This window comes from Bufo bufo, chromosome 4 (assembly GCF_905171765.1).
Source record: "Bufo bufo chromosome 4, aBufBuf1.1, whole genome shotgun sequence".
Lineage (NCBI taxonomy): Eukaryota > Metazoa > Chordata > Amphibia > Anura > Bufonidae > Bufo > Bufo bufo.
Window position 1 is genome coordinate 568,076,820 of NC_053392.1, and position 24,562 is coordinate 568,101,381.

Consider the following 24,562-nt stretch of genomic DNA (forward strand, 5'->3'; position numbering starts at 1 on the left):
CCATAACAGTGCCATCCACAGATCCCCCATAACAGTGCCATCCACAGATCCCCCATAACAGTGCCATCCACAGATCCCCCATAACAGTGCCATCCAGAGACCCCCCATAACAGTGCCATCCACAGATCCCCCCATAACAGTGCTATTCAGAGATCCCCCATAACAGTGCCATCCACAGATCCCCGCATAACAGTGCCATCCACAGATCCCCCATAACAGTGCCATCCACAGATCCCCCATAACAGTGCCATCCACAGATCCCCCATAACAGTGCCATCCACAGATCCCCCATAACAGTGCCATCCACAGATCCCCCATAACAGTGCCATCCACAGATCCCCCATAACAGTGCCATCCACAGATCCCCCATAACAGTGCCATCCACAGATCCCCCATAACAGTGCCATCCACAGATCCCCCATAACAGTGCCATCCACAGATCCCCCATAACAGTGCCATCCACAGATCCCCCCCATAAGTGTTTGGATCACTTTGTTTCTTACACCGTTCACACAATTCTTATGTACAGGATTCGTAGGATTCCAGATTCGAAAGATTCGATAGATTTGAGAACCTTTTCGGATTCGGATTTTAAAAAAATTGGATTCGTCCCACCTCTAGTAATAAACATTGAGTTTTGTTTGGCTTTTAACCCTTGATGTGTTAGAGAAAAAATGGATTAAAATGGAAAATCTGCCCAAAAAAGTGAAATTTAGAAATGTCATCTCCATTGTCCTTTAATTCTTGAGGAAAACCTAAACGGTTAACAAATTGCAGATTTTTTAAAATTTTTGATAAATTTGGGATTTTTTCATAAATAAAAGTGAAATATATTGACTTAAATTTATGACTGTCATGAAGTACAATGTATCACGAGAAAACAATCTCAGAATGGCCTGGATAAGTAAAAGTGTTCCAAAGCTATTACCACATAAAGCAACGAATGTCAGATTTGCAAAAAATGGCCTGGGCAGAAGGGTGAAAAGTGGCCCGGGGCAGAAGGGGTTAATCAGCAGGAACAACCATGGCAGGCGCTGATGTATCTGGTGTGATAGGGTTGATCCTGCTGACAGGTGCCCTTTATGGGGTGATTTAGAGGGGCTTTACTCTATCTCATGGCAGGGCTGCCTATGATCCCCTCCATCAGGGACAAGCTGTCCGCACTGCACTAAGGCTCTGTAGACTGCACCACTTCTAGGCTCTAGTCATTTTAGGTCACATTTTGGTTGCTATGGGCAACAAGTCCAGTTTCCATACGCGAGCCAGGCCCGGTTGCCATGGTTATTATCACTCTTATTTATGGCAGACCGCCCCCGGCCGCTCAGGTGTCATCGTCCCCTAGTGAGATAGTAACACGTCTCTTCTTCCCAGTGCACACAGAGCCGAGTCAAAATGAAGAACGCCAGCCGCTACTGCGCATGCCCAAAAGATCCCCCGAATCAGGCCAGAGCAGCAGAGCGCCGAGGGCTCCATAGCGTCCTGGCTGGAGTTGGTGTGCGCGCTCGGAGCGCAGATTGTACGGCCTGCGGAGTTGCTGGCTGAGGCTGTAATCAGAGGAGCAGCCGGACCCTGCTGTGTACGGTAGGTAGGTCACTGTGTGTACACTTACCTGGCAGAGGAGTCCATGGAGGTACAGTTCATCTGTAAGTGTCTGCTCATCAGCTTTATCTCCCATACTGACTGTAAGATACATGTATGTGATCAGAGGAACGTCCATTGTGTGTATATTCTGCAGTGTGCCATAGAAAAGTACCTACCGCTCCATATATGACTTGTACCATTAGATACATACCGTCATGTTCGGGAAAAAGCCTCTATAGAAAATCAGGGGCATAGGGCGGTAGAGTGGCGCCTTATACACGGAGCCATGTGCATGACCCTTCATTACATCCCCTTTAAGGGTTCCTGTAGTGATGAGCCAACTTGTGTTTCAGGTTCGGCGTACAAGGTTCGGGTTATATAAGAATTCCGTTATGGATTCCGCTACCACGGAACCCGTACGCGAACTTGAAACACTAGTTCGCTCAACACTATTTGCTGCATGGCCGAGAACCGCGCATCACAGACCACACACCGCTCTATCAATAACTGCAGCAATTTTGTTATGCGGTTTTTAGACCGTGAGGCTTTGGCTGGTTAATGGGGTTATCCAAGATTTTTTACAATTGATGTCCTATCCTCAGGATCAGTCATCAATCTCAGATCGGTGGGGGTCCGACACCCGCGACCCCTGCTGATCAGCTATTTGAGGAGAAAGCAGCGCTCTGTGTGAGCACAGCCTTCTCTGCTCTGTTTACCTGCTCGCCGCAGCAATTGCAGTATGGCGTCGCCATTCACTTTTATGGGACAGCTCCGTCAGTTCAAGTGAATACCACAGAACCATCCCATAGAAGTGAATGGGGACGCCATACTTTTAATTAGGGCTCATGCACACGACCGTATGCCCTCCGAGACGTACGGTCTGTGAGAGGGCCATATGTCCCGGAGCAGCATACATCGTGCGCACGGGAGCGCACAGTATCATCAGGCCGCGTGCAGGACAATAGCCCCGTGGGCAACCCCACGTCCACAGCATCATTGTAATCTATGATGCTGTGATCTCCCGTGCGCACAATGTATGCCGCTCTCACGGACCGTATGTCTCGGAGGGCATATGGTTGTGTGCATGAGCCCTTACACTGATCACCACTGCTGCAGTGAGCAGGTTAACAGAGCAGAGAAGGCAGCACTCGTCCTTCTCTTCAACCAGCTGATCGGCGGGGGTGCCGGGTGTCGGACCCCCGCCGATCTGATATTGATGACCTATCCTGAGGATAAGTCAGCAATAGTAAAAAGTGGACAACCCCTTTAAGCACATGGATTCAGTGTGCTTCACCTGTCCAAGGGTGTCTCTGGGCACAAACGAAAGAAAATGTATATATGGTTTGCCATATGGGGGTGGGTCGCAGACATGAGCACTATGTTTCCTTCATTCTCCAGATGGGGGTGGGTCGCAGACATGAGCACTATGTTTCCTTCATTCTCCAGATGGGGGTGGGTCGCAGACATGAGCACTAGGTTTCCTTCATTCTCCAGATGGGGGTGGGTCGCAGACATGAGCACTATGTTTCCTTCATTCTCCAGATTGGGGTGGGTCGCAGACATGAGCACTAGGTTTCCTTCATTCTCCAGATGGGGGTGGGTCGCAGACATGAGCACTATGTTTCCTTCATTCTCCAGATGGGGGTGGGTGGCAGACATGAGCACTAGGTTTCCTTCATTCTCCAGATGGGGGTGGGTCGCAGACATGAGCACTATGTTTCCTTCATTTTCCATATCGGGGAGGGTTGTAGAGATGAGCACTATGTTTTCTTCATCCTCAGGATCGGGTGGGTTGCAGACGTCAAACCTCCAGTGATAATAAACTGGTGGCTTATTCAGGTGTTATTGCCTCTTTAATAATAAAATGAATATCCTCCGTAATCACAGTCTATAGGAGACATGTAAACTGTCACAGACATTGGTTATTGAAGATCCTCCTCCTTTACAGAAGTCCTGGTGCTCCTGTACCCCTGATGGGTCTTTTGGCAGCGTACATTACTCATAGAGATAGCCAGGCTATCGCAGCACTAGCTAGATGTCTCCAGGCAGTTCTCCGATAAACCACTCACTGCGGAATAAGATAATCCCTATTTTCTTACACCATTCTTTTATTTGCTAAGTGATGACATGAGGTGCACAGAAGCCTGTGGACTGTTTGCAGAAGTAAATTTGACAAAGTATTAGCACCCGCACATGGCCGCTGTCCAACTCAAAGTGAGCGACTCTGAACAAATTCCTACTTCTCCTATGCCTTTGAACTGTGTGAGAAATAGTTATATAGGAGTATTATTTATTTTTTAAAGGGTAAAAATGCTAAATTATATAGAAAGTGTCCTTTTAGCCTCTCTCGGGCTGGTGTGTATTTTAGCATAGTTGTGTTGCAGCTTTACAGGAAAGCACAGACATAGAAAACGTCATAGATTGCAATATATTATGATTATTATATATATATATATATATATATTTTTTTTTTACAATGGGACCCTGAGGGCAATGTATGCCGTTCCAGTGTGCTGTTTCTGTGTTATTCCTACTGGAAATATAAATTGGCTCCCATCTTTCTACACACCAAATGTTGCCAAACAGCTCCAGCTTTCTGGGACAGATGTAACTAGCTGCAGACCAACCAAGGTAGTATAATAAAGAGATATGCAGCTCACATTTCTTAATCCCTCACCATTTCATGGCCTCTTCTGGCCATTAGTGGAGCATTCTTGTTGACACCCAGATTTAGTAGGTGTGACACAGTGAGAGGTTGGTCTGGGAAAACAGGTATTTTCCTCCCAGCATGTGCTGCTGGGCTGATTTACAGCCAGGTGAGGTCAGATACCGGACCGGGTTTTAAGTGCCGGTCTGGGTTTTGGCAGCACTTGGCTGTCCTTAAATAGGCAGCTGGGCTCAGAAGCGAGGTCTCTGTGTTGGGATCAGGGAGCCTTGTGTCTGGATGAAGGCTTGCTACCTCTTTGGCATGAAAACAGGTTGGTGCTGCTTTGCTTAAAGGGAACCTGTCACCGGGATTTTGTGCATAGAGCTGAGGACATGGGCTGCTAGATGGCCGCTAGCACATCCGCAATACCCAGTCCCCATAGCTCTGTGTGCTTTTATTGTGTAAAAAAACGATTTGATACATATGCAAATTAACCTGAGATGAGTCCTGTATGTGAGAAGAGTAGGGACAGGACTCATCTCAGGTTAATTTGCATATGTATCAAATCGGTTTTATTACACAATAAAAGCACAGAGAGCTATGGGGACTGGGTATTGCGGATGTGCTAGCGGCCATCTAGCAACCCATGTCCTCAGCTCTATACACAAAATCCCGGTGACAGGTTCCCTTTAAGGACTCTTTGAGGCAGAATTACCGCATGGTGTGAATTACCACCAACACCGCAAGGTGACTTTTTGCTTGTTTTGTCACTTGCCTAAAGTGTGAATAAAACACTGAACTGTTTGATCCAAAGAACTTGTTATTGCCTCTATACTGCGTCCGCTAATCCTGTCTACCAGAGCGAAACCCCACATAGTTTATCCACCTTCAGGAGCCTTTCAGTGTGACCCCCTTCCCACCACGGCTTACTTGCTTCCTGACTTTCCATTCTCCGGTCTGTGTGTCAACATCTGGTCTGATGGAGGGGATCACTTGTGCCCCTGCCACCAGTAGCACATACAACCCCCGTCAAACTAGATGTTGGACTGGAGCACAGCAGCGGGGGGCCGAAGGAGCCGTACCTCAGCAGCAGGGAGCAGGTAAGTAGGCTTCCCTCTATAGAAACCGCCCAGGGGGGGACCCCATTCACACGACCGTATTTTTGGTCTGCCTGTAATCTGCATCTTTTGCGGATCGCACACACGGACCCGTTCATTTCTATGCGTCCACAAAAAAACAGCACACCATGTCCTGTCCGCACCCATATGTCTGTTCTGCAGCCCCGAAAAAAAGATAGAACCTGCCCTATTCTTGTCCGTTTTGCAGACAAGAATAGGCATTGTTAAAATGGGTCCGCAAAAAACCCAGATGCAACACATACATCATCCGTATGTATTTTTTACGGACCACAAAATACATACGGTGGTGTGAATACATCCTAAGATTGGCGGAGTCCGACTCTCAGCTGTTCTGCTGTATCTCTGATGCTGGAACTTCACAACGCCACCCACTGTGTAGTGGCCGGAGCTGGTTACTGCAGCGCTGCTCCCATTCAAGTGGAACATTTCTGGGGATAGGTAATGTCTATAATATATTTAATGTGGATATATTTTGAAGCCAGTCCTGAGCTCTATGTAGCTCCCGAGCCAGTGTTTGGGGAGCACCGCTGTAGCGTATTCTTCCGCCACAATGCATTCGGCAGAGAGATGTCCTTTTTCTTTAATCTTTGTTTGTTTCTTAGGAACAAAATGACGTGCCACAAGACCCACACATCCTATCTCTTCTGTTGTCTGGTTTCTGCAGTATTAGTATTGTCCGCAGTGGCAGAAGACCATGCACATCCGAAAGTCGAAGAGGGGACACACACAGGCGGTCGTTTTGATAAAAATGTGGTACACGATAAAGAGTAAGTAACATACATGTGAGATGGTTTGTAAGGCTTAAAGAAGGCATCTAACCGTCCAGTTTAGGCCTCATGCACACGGCCGTTGTGCGGCCGTTCCATGCATTGGGGACCGCAATTGCGGTCCCCAATGCACGGGTAACATCCGTGCAGCGGGCCGGACCCTTTCAACTTGAATGGGTCTGTGGTATGTTCGCACTCCATAGTGCTTCCGGTGTTCCGTTCTGTGACTCCGTTCCGCATCTCTGAAATGGTGGACCCATTTAAGTGAATGGATCCGTGATGTGGGGTGCACATGGCTGGTGGCCGTGGATTGCCGACCCGCTGTTTGCGGGCCGCAATACGGCCACGGCCGCCCAATGGCCGCGTGTATGAGCAGTGGCGACTCTAGGAACAATATATAGGGGGGGCACAAAGATACCACAGTCAAAAATGGGGGGGCAAAAACAAAATAAGTATATATACCGTATACCCTAAACAGTGCCATCCACAGATCTCCCCCCTAAACAGTGCCATCCACAGATCTCCCCCCTAAACAGTGCCATCCACAGATCTCCCCCCTAAACAGTGCCATCCACAGATCTCCCCCCTAAACAGTGCCATCCACAGATCTCCCCCCCTAAACAGTGCCATCCACAGATCTCCCCCCTAAACAGTGCCATCCACAGATCTCCCCCCTAAACAGTGCCATCCACAGATCTCCCCCCCTAAACAGTGCCATCCACAGATCTCCCCCCTAAACAGTGCCATCCACAGATCTCCCCCCTAAACAGTGCCATCCACAGATCTCCCCCCTAAACAGTGCCATCCACAGATCTCCCCCCTAAACAGTGCCATCCACAGATCTCCCCCCCTAAACAGTGCCATCCACAGATCTCCCCCCTAAACAGTGCCATCCACAGATCTCCCCCCTAAACAGTGCCATCCACAGATCTCCCCCCTAAACAGTGCCATCCACAGATCCCCCCTAAACAGTGCCATCCACAGATCCCCCCTAAACAGTGCCATGATGGCACTGTTTAGGGGAGGGGGTATCTGTGGATGGCACTGTAGGGGGATCTGTGGATGGCACTGCCTTCCACAAATCCCCCTACAGTGCCATCCACAGATCCCCCTACAGTGCCATCCACAGATCCCCCTACAGTGCCATCCACAGATCCCCCTACAGTGCCATCCACAGATCCCCCTACAGTGCCATCACAGATCCCCCTACAGTGCCATCCACAGATCCCCTACAGTGCCATCCACAGATCCCCCTACAGTGCCATCCACAGATCCCCCTACAGTGCCATCCACAGATCCCCCTCCCCGACGCTCACAGCAGTATATTTAAACTAATCCGTAACCTTTAACTGTGGATATCTTACTTTGTCTTTGCTCCGGTAATACAGGCAGTGCGGGGAGCGGCGCTCACTCACTGATGTCACGCGCCTTCTCCCACTAGGCGGCGCAGGCGCGTGACATCAGTGAGTGAGCGCCGCCCCCCGCACTGCCTGTATTACCGGAGCTAAGACCTAGACTCGAGTAGAAGACGAGAAGGCTTTTTTAGCACAAAAATATGTGCCAAAAAACTCGTCTTATACTCGAGTATATACGGTAAATAAGATTACAAAATACAAGAGAATTGCGGTATGCAGGGATACATTTATAATAAAACAATTTACTTACAAAAGAAGCTATTTAGTCGTCTGCTGTGCCGTCCTCTGCTTGCTTCCGGGGATTCTTTCCCCTTCTTTCTGTCTCTCGTCAGTGCGCAGGCGTACTGTTATGGTGGATCTGTGGAAGACACACTGTTATGGGGGCATCTGTGGATGACACTGTTATTATGCCTCTCATTAGCCCTCATTATGCCTCTCATCACTCCCATATCAGCCCCCATGCCTCTCATTAGCCCCCATATCAGCCCTTATGCCTCATCACTCCCATATCAGCCCTTATGCCTCATTAGCCCCCATTATTTCTCTTATTAGCCCCCATTATGCCTCTTATCAGCCCTTATGCCTCATTAGCCCCCATTATAAGCCATTATGCCTAATTAGCCCCCATTATGTCTTATTAGCGCCCATATGCCTCTAATAGTCTAATTAGCACCCATTGTGTCTCTAATTAGCCCCATTGTGTCTCTAATTAGCCCCCATGATGCCTCTAATTAGCCCCCTTATGCCTCTAATTATCCCCCATTATGCCTCTCATTAGCCCCTATTATGCCCCCAGCAGCCTCATTTTTTTTATAAAATAAAAAAAACACTTACCTCTCTGCTCCTGGACGCCGCCTGCAATTTTCTCTCTCCTCAGTCGACTGTGCTCTGAACTGGCACGCACAGCGTGAGGTCACAGAGCGCCCTCACGCTGTGCGCAGCCGTGCACAGCCGACAGCTTCCTGGTCCTTCGGTACTAATGAGCGCTTCCATAATGGAAGCGCTCATTAGTATTCACCGGCCTGCTTTGGGGGGAATCAGCAGGGAGGCACCTGGGGGGGCAAAGAATAATATAGGGGAGGCAATTTCCCCCCCCTCGCCCCCCTTTAGCGAAGCCACTGTGCATGAGGCCTTAGTCTGTTATCCCGCAAAACTGATCCGCAGGAAGGAAAAAAACATCATGAGGTAGAAGCCAATTTTCCTCAACTTAGAGGAAAAAATCAAGTCCAAATCTGTCCAGAGCTGCAATACCAGTAACAACCACTGTCCAATGGACGGTGCTGTGCTTAGCGAGAAATCCCTCACCATTGTCAGATATCAGACCCCCACCCATCTGATATTTGATGAGGATAGGTTATCAACATTAAACACTCAGAAAACTCCATTAAAACATCTGTGCAGTCACATGACCTAAAAACTATATATAGGTGATGCTTACCTTCTGTGATCTGTGACTACAGGGAGCCTGAGGTAGTCTTGGACATGCCCCCTGTCTCCTCATTGGTTCAGACTGATGCTCTGGCTCCTAAGATTGGCTGCCGTGTATAAACACCAGAGCTAATATCTATTACAGCAAGGGCAGACTGATTACTAAGCCACCATGGGAGATGAGCCTTAGTAAGGGGAGCCTGGAGGGTCGCTTTAAAGGGGTATTCCCTTCTAGGACATTTTGCTGTGCTATGCCATCAATGTTAGATCGGCGGGACTCGTTCCTATCTCCAGAATGGGGCCCCCAGAGTGAAGGGAGAGCAGCCTCGCATGTGTGGCCACCCTCCTTTCCCTGCTATGCGTCTTCTGAAATGAGCCACTCGCTCGACTATTTTCGTAAGTCCCATAGCAGTGAATGGAGAGTAAGTTCCGCATGCACGGTGTGCTGTCTTTCACTTCCGGGGGCCCCGTTTTGGAGAAAGATGTAGAACCCTAGCAATATTCCATCAATGTCACAGATAGGAATATCCCTTTAACGCTTGAAGTTATATGTGATGTGTCAGAGTTTTTAGGGCTCATGCACACGACCCTATGTATTTTGCGGTCCGCAAGAAATATGGATGACATCCGCGTACATTACGTATTTTGGGGAACGGAACAGCTGGCCCCTAATAGAACAGTCCTATCCTTCTCCGTAATGCGGACAATAATAGGACAAGTTCTATTTTTTTGCGGAACAGAAATGCGGACATATGGAAACGGAATGCACACGGAGTAACTTCAGTTTTTTTGGCGGACCCGTTGAAATGAATGGTTCTGCATACGGTCCACAAAAAAAGCGTAACGGACATGGAAAGAAAATACGTTTGTGAGCATGAGCCCTTAATCGGGATATCAGCTTTCGACATCTCCGTTATATGAACTCTTAGGGCATGTGCATGTAATAGCGTGCACACCTCCCACAGGGGACAGCCAGGACCCCACCATATGGTCACCACCATACACATTAGATGGCCAGGCAGTCCTGCCCAAATCGGGGAGATCTGTAAATGTGCATGGACGGCTTTGGAATGCAAATCATCAGAGTATCTGATCTGTATAGAGAATGAACCAGCAGGGACCCCCATAGATGTGAGCTCAGAACAAAGCAAAGATTTGAATGTGGTTCTGTGTTTAGATGCTGCAACTATTGCCGGTCACTTTCAGATTTACATGCCATATTAGGGGATTTAGATGTTTCTTTGTAGATGGTAAAGTAATGTTCAGTTTGCTGTTCTGGGAATAATTACCTCTTGGCTGTAGGTGACACTGAATTGACAGGGGAGGCTGCGAGGACATTTAGGCCCCTTTCACACGGGCGAGTATTCCGCACTGATGCGATGCGTGAGTTGAACCCGCACTGAATCTTGACCCATTCATTTCTATGGGGCTGTTCACATGAGCGGTGATTTTCACGCATCACTTGTGCGTTGCGTGAAAATCGCAGCATGCTCTATATTCTGCGTTTTTCGCGCAACGCAGGCCCCATAGAAGTGAATGGGGTTGCGTGAAAATCGCAAGCAAGTGCGGATGCGGTGCGATTTCCACGCGCGGTTGCTAGGAGACGATCGGGATGGAGACCCGATCATTATTATTTCCCCTTATAACATGGTTATAAGGAAAAATAATAGCATTCTGAATACAGAATGCAAAGTAAAATAGCGCTGGAGGGGTTAAAAAAATAATAATAATTTAGCTCACCTTAGTCCACTTGATCGCGCAGCCGGGATCTCCTTCTGTCTCCTTCTTTGCTGATTGTAGGAACAGGACCTGTGGTGACGTCACTCCGGTCATCACATGATCCATCACATGATCTTTTACCATGGTGATGGATCATGTGATGGACCATGTGATGACCGGAGTGACGTCACCACAGGTCCTGTTCCTACAATCAGCAAAGAAGGAGATGCCGGCTGCGCGATCAAGTGGACTAAGGTGAGTTAAATATTTTATTTATTTTTTTAACCCCTCCAGCGCTATTGTACTATGCATTCTGTATTCAGAATGCTATTATTTTCCCTTATAACCATGTTATAAGGGGAAATAATACAATCCACAGAACACCGATCCCAAGCCCGAACTTCTGTGAAGAAGTTCGGGTTTGGGTACCAAACATGCACGATTTTTCTCACGCGAGTGCAAAACGCACTACAATGTTTTGCACTCGCGCAGAAAAATGGCGCGTGTTCCCGCAACGCACCCGCACATTTTCCCGCAACGCCTGTGTGAAAGAGGCCTTAGGGTGTATGTATTTTGGTTGCAGCATTGCCGGGTATTAATGTTTTTTTTCTCTGATTTCCTCAGCCACATAATGGAACACTTGGAAGGAGTGGTTCAGAAGCCGGAGACAGAAATGTCCCCTCAGGAGCTGCAGCTTCATTATTTCAAGATGCACGACTATGATGGCAACAATTTATTAGACGGCCTTGAGTTGGCAACTGCGATTTCCCATGTGCATAAAGAGGTCTGTAATCAAAAATCTAATTCATGAACCACAAAATAATGTACATACCTGACCTACCACTATAACTATTAGGGTGCATTCACACGACCGTAAGTGTTTTGCGGTCTGCAAATTGCGGATCCGCAAAACACGGATACCGGCCGTGTGCGTTCTGCATTGTGCGGACCGCACATGTCCGACGCTGTATAGAGAATGCCTATTCTTGTCCGCGATTGTGGACAAGAATAGGACATGCTCCATATTTATTGCGGGGCCACGGAACGGAACAACGGATGCGGACAGCACACGGTGTGATGTCCGCATCTTTTGCGGCCTCATTTAAATGAATGGGTCCGCAAAATTGCGGAACTGATGCAGATCCATTTATACGGTCGTGTGAATGTACCCTTACGGTGACAGGCATGGACAATTACATATAAATCCCATAATTAGTGTCACTTACTGAACCAGTCACCACATTTATATCCTCATGAAATAACACATAAGTTAATGTATAAGTCCTCTAGACCAGTCCTCAGGGCCACCTACCGGTCATGATCTGAGGATATCCCACAGAATGAATACCCGTGGGAAGTCCTGATGCATGGACACTAATTATATCACCTGCTCAATACTAAGGAAATCCTGAAAACACGACCGGCAGTTGGGCCCTGAGGACTGGAGTTGAGGAACCCTGTTCTAGACCACTTGTTCCTAAACGTCATGCCAGAGACCCCACTGTGGAAGCCTAGCCCGTCCTCCATATAGGCGACATGTCAATCTTTGGAAACCAACGTATGATCAGCGTTCCATCCACTATACAACCTGTGACTTACAGTGTTCCTCTCACTGTCATTGCGGAGCAAAGTGTTGTATTTGATTGGATTTAGTAACTCAAGACCGCTTCGTAGACCCCTTTCAAAACCTTTAACACCACTACCACATCCTGTGCAACTTGAGTTTTTGACAGCTTTCCCAATTCCCTTTTAAAGGGGTTTTCCCAAGTTATAGATGTATCCCCAACTCCACAGCATAGTGGATAAGTATCTGATCAGTGCAGGGCCTGCTGCTTGTACCCCTATAACTCGCAAGAACTTGGGGGTCCCGAATTAGAATGAATGATGTTGCCGTTCACTCCGTTTTCCCTGGGACTGCTGGATATAGCCACTTACAGCTCTAAACCTAATGTCTAATGTACACAATGTAATCCAAAATGTGTGTTTTTCATTTAGGGGAATGATGACCACACCCAGACATTATCCGAAGATGAGCTAATAGTCATGATAGATGGTGTTCTACGGGATGACGATTTCAATAATGACGGATACATTGATTATGCAGAGTTTGCTAAGTCGATGCAATAAAGACTTTTTTGCAGATGGACGTTTTCTCTCCTAAATGTGAAAGTTATACACTGTTCATGTTTCTGTGGGGATATATTTTGCTGTACGTCACAGTCGCTTATATGTTGTTTTGGGTTCACAGTTGTGATTTCCTATGGTCATTGATTATTGGTCAATTTATACAGATCAATTCTACACCAAGTTCACCTTTAGACAAGTTGGGGCCAATAGCTATAAAATACAAATATATACCTTCTTGTAATATATCTTAATCACCTCATTTGCCTACTTAGCCAGGTTTCATTCCTAGGTGTATTTGCTGTAGGCTTACTAAATCCTTAGGTTAAGGGTCCATTCACACATCCGTAGAATGGGTCCGCATCCGTTCCGCAAATTGCGGAACGGGTGCGGACCCATTCATTCTCTATGGGGCAGGAATGGATGCGGACAGCATTTCCGGAGCGCTCCCCCGATCTTCCGGTCCGCGGCTCCGCAATTGTGGACAAGAATAGGCAGTTCTATGGGGGGTGGCGGCGGGGTGTATTGTGGATCCGCAGTACACTACGGACTTGTGAATGGACCTGACTACAGGAGAACCTGACTACAAAAGTGTCCTCTATCAGTAGACGTTTCCCTCAGCACACAGACTGGTCTCTCAGAGTCGGCAGCAGATAAAACTGCAGGACGGAGGAGCCATTCCAGCAAATTATGAAAGGGAGTAGGAAAAAGTAGCTGCCTTTTAGAATAGTAGATACCGATCTCACATAGCAGAGTCGATGGGAAGATTGTGCCACAAACAGTTAAGACCTTTGGTGACTCCCATTGGCCATTTCGGTATTCTTGACGGCAAGATTATCAGAAAGTCATGACACTGATGTGAGCATAGCCTTACTGTTATGAGACTGTGATTGCACCACCGTGGGGTGGGGAGTGTTTGTGGCACATTCAACTGAAAGGGAACGCCCACTGGGCTCTCATTTTAAAATTTTCCGGAGCCGGCCTGAAAATGAAAAAATCTGAGCTACATAAATAAAATTATGGCAGCAAGAGAATGCATCTTTTAAAGTACCAGTTATCTCTAGCAAACTATATTTTTCATTTTTAAAACCCTTAAAAATGTATTTCTTTAGAACTCCAGTGCTAGGGTCCAGCATCCATTTCCAGACCTTATGTGGTCCTCAGTGTTCCCACATTACAGCCATCTAGGTGAGGTCTAACAATGGTGGCCATGCTGGACCTACGGATGAATGGTCACCTTTGTTATTAGGCAAGCTTTGCTCTTATAGAGTACCTTCATTATTAAACTTAAAGTCCCCACTACATGAACATCTGCCTTCCATGCCGTGCATTGGGGGATGCAAATTGCGGTCCCCAATGCACAGGCACCGTCCATGTGGCCTGTGTTGATGAATGCTTCGTGATCCATCCACACTGCATAAAAATAGAGCATGTTCTATTTTTTTGCGGCACAGAGGTATAGACCGAAATGTCACAGAAGCGCTTTGTAGTGCTTCCTTGGCCTTCTGCTCCGTGCCTCTATTCCATATCTTCCGGATTCAAGTCAATGGGTGATAGGGTGCACCCACGGCCGGTGCCCGTATATTGCGGACCCGCTGTTCGTGTGCATGAGCCCTAACTAGGTAAAAAATTAAGCATGAAGAAACTCAATAATTTAGTCTTTATTAAAAAAAAAAATTGCCCCCAACAGCGCCTATGTGTCTCCATGGTAACAGACTACAACTAAACTATGTAGTCTGCTCTTTCAGTCTTGCTCCCATCGGTCACCTACTTCTTAGCCCTCTTTCACACGACCGTATGGCTTTTTCAGTGTTTTGCGGGCTGTTTTTTGTTTCCGTTTCGGTTCCGTTTTTTCGTGTGGCATATGCAGTATACAGTAATTACATAGAAAAAATTGTGCTGGGCATAACATTTTCAATAGACGGTTCCGCAAAAAATGGAACGGATACGGATGCATTTCCGTATGTGTTCCGTGTTTTTTCCGGACCCATTGACTTGAATGGAGCCACGGAAGGGGATTTGTGGGCAATAATAGGACATGTTCTATCTTTAAAAGGAACGGAAATGGAATGCATACGGAGTGCATTCCGGTTTTTTTGCGGAACCATTGAAATGAATGGTTCCGTATACGGAACGCAAAAAACGTCCCGTAAACGGAAAAAAAAAACACAGTCGTGTGATCAGCTCTTCTTTGTAGATCCATTACCAGAAGTCAGCATTGTGGAAAACAGCACTTGTCACTGCAGCGCTGCCATTGAAGTCAATAGGAGCAGCAGTGCAGTGACAGGAGCTGTCCACTATCATGTAGACCGTGCTGATTGTAGTTGTGCAGTGTAGGACTCCGGAAGATAGACCATCACTTAAAGAAGGCTGGAATACAATTTTAAAACAATAAAAATGCGGTTGCCTTTATTTTTAGTGAACTATATTAACATAACATTTTGTGTACTGAAAATAGTTTGTATTTTATATGTTTATGACCAAGCCAAATTTGCCATTTTGCCCCCTTTTAGGTATAATGTTACCATGTGCAGTATTGCATTTTTGCATAAAACCCATGCAGCTCTCTCACATAAAAGCTCATTTTTGATTCATTGGATTTGTGTTTTCTTTTGAATTTTTAGGAAAGACAAACCCAGATGTCCTTACAGACTGTCAGTGTTTGAGTCTTCATATAGCACTATATGCTGTGTTCTGCTATCTGGGTTCCATAAGAGGCAGCCAGTATGGTTATGGGGTTATTGATGTATGGAATCCATATCGGCTATACCCAACGGAGGAGGCCATTTGGTCGGATTTTGCTGACATGAAGTAAAGTTACACCTGTTGGTCCGGAGCTACCGTAAATGGGGTTTTCCAAGAATTATTTTTTTTTTTTTTTACTGATGACCTATTCTATGGATAGGTCATCAGTATCTGATCAGTGGTGGTCTGACACCTGGGACCCCAGTCAACCAGCTTGTTTGAGCAGGCATCGGCGCTCCTGTGTGCGCTGCTGCTGCCTTCTCTCTACTTTTCCGAAGCCAGTGACGTCATGTTCATCGTTCACATGGCCTAGGAGCAGCTCAGCCCCATTCAAGTGAATGGCGCTGAGCTGCAATACCAAGCACAGCCACTATACAATGTACGGCGCTGTTCTCTGGAGGAGCGCCGCTGCCTTCTCAAAACAGCTGATCGTCAGGGGTCCTGGTGTCAGGACCAGATAGGTCATCAGTAAAAAAAAATTAAAAATCTCAGAAAAACCTTCATGGGGTAAAATCTGTGTTTGACCGCTATGTCTGAATGAATTAGGAGTGGGAACCAGAGGATCCCCTGGCAATATAGACATTTTTCCATATTTGAATATCACTGCCTTAGTATTTCTTGCAAGTCTTCCTCAGGCAAGGACAGCTATTCTTACACCTTTCATGTTTTCTCTTGATATCCTGACAGCTTTTGTGCCTGCGAAATGCAGAAATGACAGATGATGACCTCCTTCTCTGGACAAGAGAGTCCTCAGAATAGAGCAAGATATTTTTCATACTGTTGAGGTTTCCAGCCTAGGATGGAAGTACAGAACACGGAGAGAGAAGTCAGTCAAGGCTAGCTTCTTTTTCTCACATCCTGACTAGTTTTTGCTGGAATATTCACATGTTGTCTGGTTGTTGAGGACTTTAGACTATGGTTTGCTCTGCAGCTGTTTAAGGATACTTTCACACTTGCGGCAATGTGATCCGGCGGGCAGTTCCGTCGTCAGAACCGGCTGCCGGATCCGCTGATCTGGATGTGACTGAAAGCATTTGTGAGACGGATCCCGATGTGGATCCGTCTCACAAATGCATTGCAAGAATGGATCCGTCTCTCCGCTTGTCATTCGGACAGACGGATCCGTCTTGTATTCTTTTTCCACAGTTTTCCCGGTCTGTGCATGCGCAGACCGGAAGGACGGATCCGTCCTTCAGGTGTTTCTTAATGCCTAATACATGTCAATGTAAATTAATGCCGGATTCGGCATAACGGCAAATGATCAGGCATTTTGGACGGAGATAAGGGTACTTTCACATTAGCGGTTTTCTTTTCCGGCATAGAGTTCCGTCACAGGGGCTCTATACCGGAAAATAACTGATCAGGCATATCCCCATGCATTCTGAATGGAGAGTAATCCGTTCCGGATGCATCAGGATGTCTTCAGTTCAGTCGTTTTGACAAAACAAAACTGAAGACATGCCGGATCCTGAATTTTTCCCCATAGGAATGTATTAGTGCCGGATCCGGCATTGAAAAAAAAACGGAATACCAGATCCATCCTTCCGGTCTGCGCATGTGCAGACCGGTAAAAATGTGAAAAAAGATAGAAGATGGATCCGTCTGTCCGCATGACAAGCGGAGAGACTGATCCGTTCTTGCAATGCATTTGTGAGACTGATCCGCATCCGGATGCGTCTCACAAATGCTTTCACATGCAGATCGGCGGATCCGGCGGGCAGTTCCGACTACGGAACTGCTTGCCGGATCACACTGCCGCAAGTGTGAAAGTAGCCCAATACCACAGCATGCTGTGGTTTTATCTTTTGCCTGATCAGTCAAAAAGACTGAACTGAAGACATCCTGATGCATCCTGAACGGATTACTCTCCATTCAGAATGCATTATGATAAAACTGATCAGTTCTTTTCCGGTATAGAGCCCCTGTGACAGAACTCTATGCTGGAAAAGAAAAACGCAAGTGTGAAAGTACCCTAACCCGACAAGGAGCAGCCTTTATCTATAGAGATTAGGTTTGCTGCTCAATTGCATAAATGAAAGATATAAAACGGACAGAGTCACTTTAATAACAATCTTTATTGATATATTGCAGTACTTTACAATTCAGAGGATGCATGTACGAATCAAAACAGACATCACAGAATTACGGGCTGGTATACCATTGAAACACTAGGAGTGAGGGTCCTGCTTGCAAGAGCTTACAATCTTTGAGGTGGTGACACAAAACGGAAAATTGTTTTCTAAAGTGGTCCAGCCATCTTTGTACTGAGTAAAGTAGCGCAGACAGAGCTTAATGTGCGAGTGTGTTGAGTGTGGGGATTACTGTTTGATGATGACGTTATTTTTCGGAAGGATAAGGGGCGGGGTTGGCAAAACGGGGAAGAGTCAGTTTAGGGAACATGATAAGCCTGCCTAAAAGATGTGTTTTTAAAGGGAACTTGTCACCTCAAAAATGCATCTACACCTGCCAGCAGTACCTCATAGTAGCCCGCAGTCTGATAATCATATGTTTCATCCTGTAGTACGATGCTGCATAAGCTAAAAAAACGCTGTTTTCAGCGCTATATTGCCGGTCACCTTGAAGTGAAGGTAACCACTCCTCCTAACCGCCCCATCTTGCCTGAGAGTGACAGCCTGCAGTTCGGCCGTGATTGCCAAAGTCTTGTGTATGCGCAGTGCACTCTGTACTCGTGCGCGATCCTGCCTCCTGCTGCCACTGTTAGCCGTGATTCCTTGTGCATCTCATTTTTCCTTCCTTCTGACAGATCAGAAGAAGGGTCAAATAAATGATGATGTCAGCCAGGCCGAAAGGCAAAATAGTGGCCCAGTCGTGAAGTGGGGAGGGTGGGAACAGCATGAGAAGTCCACAGAGTGGCCCAATAACAGAGTCTGGAGGTGGCAGCAGCATCAGGAGGAGGCCACAGAGTGGCACAATGACAGTGTGTAGGTGGCAGCAGCATCAGGAGGCCACAGAGTGGCACAATGACAGAGTGTGGAGATGGCGGCAGCAGCAGCATCTGGAGGAGGCCACAGGGTGGCACAATGGCAGTGTGGAGGTGGCAGCATCAGGAGACCACAGAGTGACCCGGTGACAGAGTCCGCCGAGTAGGTGATTTTACCCCCAACACTCCGCACTGACTGACTGCTACCGCCACTGCTTCCGTGAACCCCTGCACCACTACTTTCTGAGCAGGTAGGCTCCTGCGAAGCGGGCAATCTGCCACCCTCTTCTCCTGATGATGATGAAGCCCCATATTCACCCGGCTCCCAAGTGGGATCAGCTACATCATCATCATCGAGTGCTGTCTGCACATCACGGATGTCCTCCTCAACGGTCTCTGGGTCAGGAGCCTGACTGCTCGCAACACCAACCCCCACGCCACTCTCCTCATCACTACTTACCCGCCTACTGGAGGAAGCGGCGAATGTCTCTTCCACATCTTGGCTGGCCAGTAGCTGCTGACTGTTCTCTTGTAGCTCGTCTTTGCTGTATAGTGGAGCTGAACCCACAGTATATAATACTTGTCTGGCTGAGGGAACAGAAAAGGACAGAGGCAGGTTGAGGACAGGTGAGGGCACAGGGCCTGCTCCCGGGCCATGCCAACTAAGGGTTGTGTCTGACGAACCCACCGACTCTTGGCTGGGGGTGCCTGATGTTACTTGGGACGAAGTGGATGACCGAGTCAACCATTCGAGAACCGCTGGGTTGCTGGTCAAGACACGACCGTTAGATGACACCGGGAGCTCAGGCCTCTCGCTGCGACTCCTGCTGCCATGGCCCCTTACTCTGCTGCGACCTGTGCCTGCACCAGAAACATTTAGGCCTCTGCCACTCCCCTGTGCAGGGGGAGTGCAAGGAAATTAAAACACCCCAAAAAAGTCTGTAATTTTCTCACTTCACCACACAACAGCTAATAAGCCCTTTTTTTCCACTAATACACGCCAAAGAAGGCTTTAGAACATATAACTGCACCGCTGAACGGCAAATAGGCCCTTACCACGAAGCGTGAGGAAATTCTGATTCGATGCAAATCAAATTTTTCCTGAAATTCTAGTAATGAGCTACAGTAATGAAGACAAGAACGAATCAAAGTACCAATGAGTTTTGGTTGTTTCACAGTGAGAAAAAGGCAGATTCTGGAGATGTTTTTGAGGTGCAGATGACATGAGTGACAGTGATTAAATATGGGAAGCAAAGAAAAGATCTGAGTCAGACATAACCCCAAGACAGTACCGCTGACTGAAATTGGGATATCAGGTTTAGGTAGGTTAGTAGATAGTAGTAGGGTTATAACAGAACATTTATAAGAGGACGGAAAGATGTCAGAAGAGAGACAGTGAGGTCAAATATTTTAGTTAGGTGACTACTGATCGCCGGCTAGAGGGACTGGAGAAGGTGTGAGGGAATAGGATCACTGCTGCAAGTCGTAGGTTGAGAAGAGAGGAGCCTGGAGACTTTTGTTATAGGGTCAAATGAGGAGAGAGAACAAAAGGAAAGGGGATAGAAGCTGGTTGGGTACAGGGAGATTATTTAGTGTCAGATGTTATCAATTAAATGTATCAGAGAGTCGTTTCAGCTTATTTGAAAGTGAGGAGATGAGAGAAGTGAAGTAGGCTTGTTTGGCAAGGTTAAGAGAACCAATATAGGTTTAAAGCATACATTTTTAATGGTTTGGCTAATGTTTGTGGATTTTCTCCAGAAACGTTCGGCACACCTATAGCACCGGTGAAAAAAAGTGTTTCAGGTGTGTGCCAACGTTGCCTCAATCTGTGTCGGGAACGTCTAAGTGTAATGGGAGTTCCTTGATCCAGGATGTTTTTGAGGTTATTGTTGTAATGATTGGCAGCCATATCCAGACAAGAGAGGGAAGAAATTGGAGGTTTCTCTGTGTGTGTGAAAGGTAGGAATGTCATGAGAGGACTTTACAGTAAAGTAAAGGAAAGAAGATAGTGGTCAAAATATGGAAGGATGAGTTGATAAAGTCAGAAACAGCAGAGACGGAATAAAACTAGATCAAGTGTATTGCCATCTTTGTTTGTGACAGAGGAAGTAAGATGTGAGAGGCAGAGAAAGGAGGTTATAGAGAGAAGTGAGAGGTCGATGAGGAGATTGGGTTAGAGACCACCACAGAATAGCTGAATCCTTAAAGGCTATGTACACCTTTGGAAGCAATTTTTGTTTATGATTGCATTTTACTAATTTCTTGCTAAAAATCATATTTTCAATTGGCCTTTATTAAAAATATTTAGTCGTTCTGTCACAAAGGGTTAACTGTTTTTCCAACTGTGTGACTGGTATTTCCACTGTCATCTAATAAAACTTATCTCTAAATTTATTTAAGCCACATTCCTATCAGTAAGATAAGAACTGAGCTATAATGAGTGTTTATAATGTCAGAGAGCAGAGATAAGGAGCCACAGGCTGCTACTAGAGCATCTCAGCCCTGTGCAGAAAAAAGAACTCCATATTTTTTAATAAAGACTAATTGAAAAAATGATTTTTAGCTCAAAATGAGTACAATGCAATAATAAAAAAAAGTTGATACAGTTGAATACTGAGGCAGTGCACATGAGCCAATGGCACCTTCCTCCGCCATTCACTCTCATAGGCCTATGAGAGGACATACACTATAAAGGGTGCAGGCAGCACAATTACGTCATTGTGACTACGCAGGGATGCAGGCGTTTTAGGCTACAGACCCTCTTAGAGGGGCAAAGGTTTAAAAGTGATATCAGGAAGTATTACTTTACTGAGAGAGTAGTGGATGCGTGGAATAGCCTTCCTGCAGAAGTGGTAGCTGCAAAAACAGTGAAGGAGTTTAAGCATGCATGGGATAGGCATAAGGCCATCCTTCATATAAGATAGGGCCAGGGCCTATTCATAGGATTCAGATATATTGGGCAGACTAGATGGGCCAAATGGTTCTTATCTGCCGACACATTCTATGTTTCTATGTTTTGACCTGTGGCCTGCACCTCATTGCAAATGGCGGCATGGAACAGGAGCCAGGGGCACTACAAGGGGATTTATTACTATCCGGAGCACTATATGAAGGGTTTATTGCTATTGGGGTACTACAGAGGAGCTTTATTACTACAGGGCAGCTTAGTGGTTCAGTGGGATCTCTGAGACATGCCAGATCTGCCTTTGAAGCTATGTGATTACTTGATGGTCAGGTCATTAAAGGTCATATCCCCATATTCCCCTCTCCAGGCCCTCTGATAGGAGCATTGGAGCATCTTTTAGAGATCTGGTGACATACCAGGCTCCCATGAGGACTGCTAGGTGGAGGCTTCTGTCTAACAGTGAGCCTGGTGACGTCACCAGCACTAATGGGCCGGCTTTAGCGCTGCCCTAGCCTGTGACGTCACTAGGAACACTGCTAGGCGGAAGCCTCTACCTAGCAGTGTAATAACATAAACAAATGCCAATGCTCATATCGGAGGAGGGAAGATGGGGGATATGTCCAGCAACTCTCGTTCATTGGGCAATCCAGATCTTTCAGCATACTAAATATCAGTATTTGCCAGCTGCGGATCGTGGTGTCTATTTACGATCTGCCGACGGCAAACCACTGTACAGCGTGGGGACGAGCGATGGCATAGTGATCGCTCCTCGCCATGCTGCGGAGGAGATCACTGCATATAACAGCAGCGGTCTCCTCCACTAGCGAGCAGGCGATTCCCGTGAAGAAATGCTTCCCTCCTGACAACCTTCTGCCTGATTCGGGTGTCTAATACACCCTTTAGGAAATGTCGGAGAGCAGACATCAAGGGTGTGTATAGGTACCTTGGTCTTTTTTTCATAAAATTAGATTTGATAATTCAGCAAATACATGAGAAGTTTGCAAAATATAAAACCTTTTCTACAGTATGGAGATGTTCACACCTCTGATATTCACCAGGGATGGTTTCCTGTATCTTTTAATGCACAGATGATGCATATTTTTGAACCCTAGATGCCAGATGGCGCCATAATCTTAAAGGTACGTTGCTGTAAAGAAATAAAAGAGCAAGCTTTGCTGTACACCAGCTATTTATTGTGAGCATTATATCCATTAAGTTGTAAAAAATAAATTGTAACAGTAGCAAATAATAATATAGAAGGCAAGCTGGATTTACAATGATGTATTCCAATGGTGTTCATTATCCAGCATTGTGGATGCAGCACTGTAGTACCGTATATCCCGGGGGAGAATGTATCATTTCTCGTATTCATGGTCGGAACCCTATCATACACGGAATATACACACGGAGTCATTTCCATTTTTTTGCAGCCCCATTGAAGTGAATGGTTCCACCTATGGGCTGTAAAAAAATATGGGACGGACACGTAAAAAAAAAATACTCGTGCATGTGCTCAAACCCTTAAAACCTTATGTATTTGTCCAAATATGTTACTCCAGTTTTTTGTCCCTTACTGGAGTAACATTTCTTCTATTTTTGCGACTTTCTAAAAAGCTGTAGTTGATTGATCTAGCGAGCACCTAATTAACCATGTCCACTTTTCCACCTACTTTTCAAAAGTAGCAAAAAATGTCACAAGTATTTTACCAAAAAATTTTTATTATTTTTTTCCACCAGAATTCCAGCGCATATCAAGCGCTAAGTTCCCTCCTTGTCCACTTTCGAGGTCAGTTGTCAGTGAATGGAAACATATATTCAGTGGCTGAAAACTGTTCCTAGACACGTCCTGCTTACACAGCTGCATATTGTATGCATGTATCATATGTTCCATACTTATTGCTCTTATCTGCACTGATCCATTGTAACAAATTATCAGCCTCGTGAGCAGCACTAAATTACTGTAGTTACACCATGACCATGGACAGGGCTTCCGATGCATCGAGCGTGACTTATTTCTGAAGACATTAGTAATTTTTTACTTGTTGTTAGCCTACTCCAGATTCTTCAAGCGGCATGGGGGACAGGTACTGGTGCATCGCTCGCACGGTCTGACAGTATTAATAAATCTCCCCCATGACATCTCATTTATCAAAAATTGTCTAATGGAGGAACTTTCTGTGTTATCCATAGCAGCCAATAAGAGCACAGCTTTCATTTCTTAAATAGCCTTGGAAAAATTAAAGCTGCACTGTGATTGGTTGCTATGGGTAACCAGGTTGGCATGTGAGGCCTGTACAGTTTTTATGTAGTGGTAGCAAGCAGAGATCTTGAAAATGCTGAAGAATTGAAAGAAAACAACTATTAGAAAGGAAGTCTTCTTTCAGTAAACCTTTAAGTGGTTGTGCCAGACCATGGCTCAATGGCAGGCCTAAGCTGCATAGCTGTCATTTCCCGAATATTAAAAGTTGTCTGAGTGTTTAATACTGATGATCTATCCCCAGGATTGTGATTGGTGGGGGTCCCCACCGATCAGCTGTTTGAAGAGGCCATGGTTCTCCGGTGACCACTGTGGCCTCCTCGCAGCTTACCAATCACAGCGCCATCGATTGTATAGTGGCTGTGCATGGTATTGCAGACCAGGCCCATTCACCTGAATAAGACTGAGCCTTGCCTAGGCCATGTGATCAATATATGTGACGTCATTGGTCTAGGAAGAAGTCACGGCACTCATTGATGCTGATCGGTGGGGGTGTCGGGAGTTGGACCCCCATCGATAACATACTGATAATCTTTGGTGAGGATAGGTCATCAGTATTGAACGCTTGGACAACCCCTTTAAGTATAATCTATGGCAGACCCATTTATGAAGGTGAAACGTTGCACTCAAAACTTCAGCTCAATCTCAGGTCCCCCACATAGACCCCCATTACATTTCCTCTAAGTGGCGTTCACTGATGATTTTGGTTACGCAGTTGCGCCATTGCGCTTAAACGGGTCTCATCGCAGGAAATACTCCCATTCCTAAAAAAAAGACATTTTAGCCTTGCCTCTAAATAGTTATTAAGATCTCTAAGATGGAGCATTCTGCCTTTACATCTCATTGAGCGTTCACTCAAGTCCATAGAGTTCTTGTCATAAACTCGTTAACGCT

At 46.2% G+C, this 24,562-nt stretch overlaps 1 protein-coding gene and 1 long non-coding RNA gene across 3 annotated transcripts; both read left to right on the plus strand.

Moving 5' to 3' along the window:
• The first annotated feature begins 1,402 nt into the window (after positions 1–1,402).
• MCFD2 (multiple coagulation factor deficiency 2, ER cargo receptor complex subunit) lies at positions 1,403–13,041 on the plus strand. Of its 2 annotated transcripts, none has more exons than XM_040430313.1 (4): positions 1,403–1,581; positions 5,970–6,134; positions 11,321–11,480; positions 12,692–13,041. In XM_040430313.1, exons 2-4 carry the CDS (start codon positions 5,977–5,979, stop codon positions 12,821–12,823), a joined length of 450 nt encoding a protein of 149 aa, XP_040286247.1. In that variant the 5' UTR covers positions 1,403–1,581; positions 5,970–5,976; the 3' UTR covers positions 12,824–13,041. The 2 variants fall into 2 exon arrangements, with proteins under 2 accessions (XP_040286247.1, XP_040286246.1); XM_040430312.1 differs by having other exon boundaries at positions 1,408–1,585.
• A 973-nt stretch (positions 13,042–14,014) lies between these two features.
• On the plus strand, positions 14,015–15,417 carry LOC120999431. Its single transcript, XR_005778527.1, has 2 exons — positions 14,015–14,667; positions 15,129–15,417. It is a non-coding gene; the product is annotated as an uncharacterized LOC120999431 (long non-coding RNA).
• Positions 15,418–24,562: the final 9,145 nt, after the last annotated feature.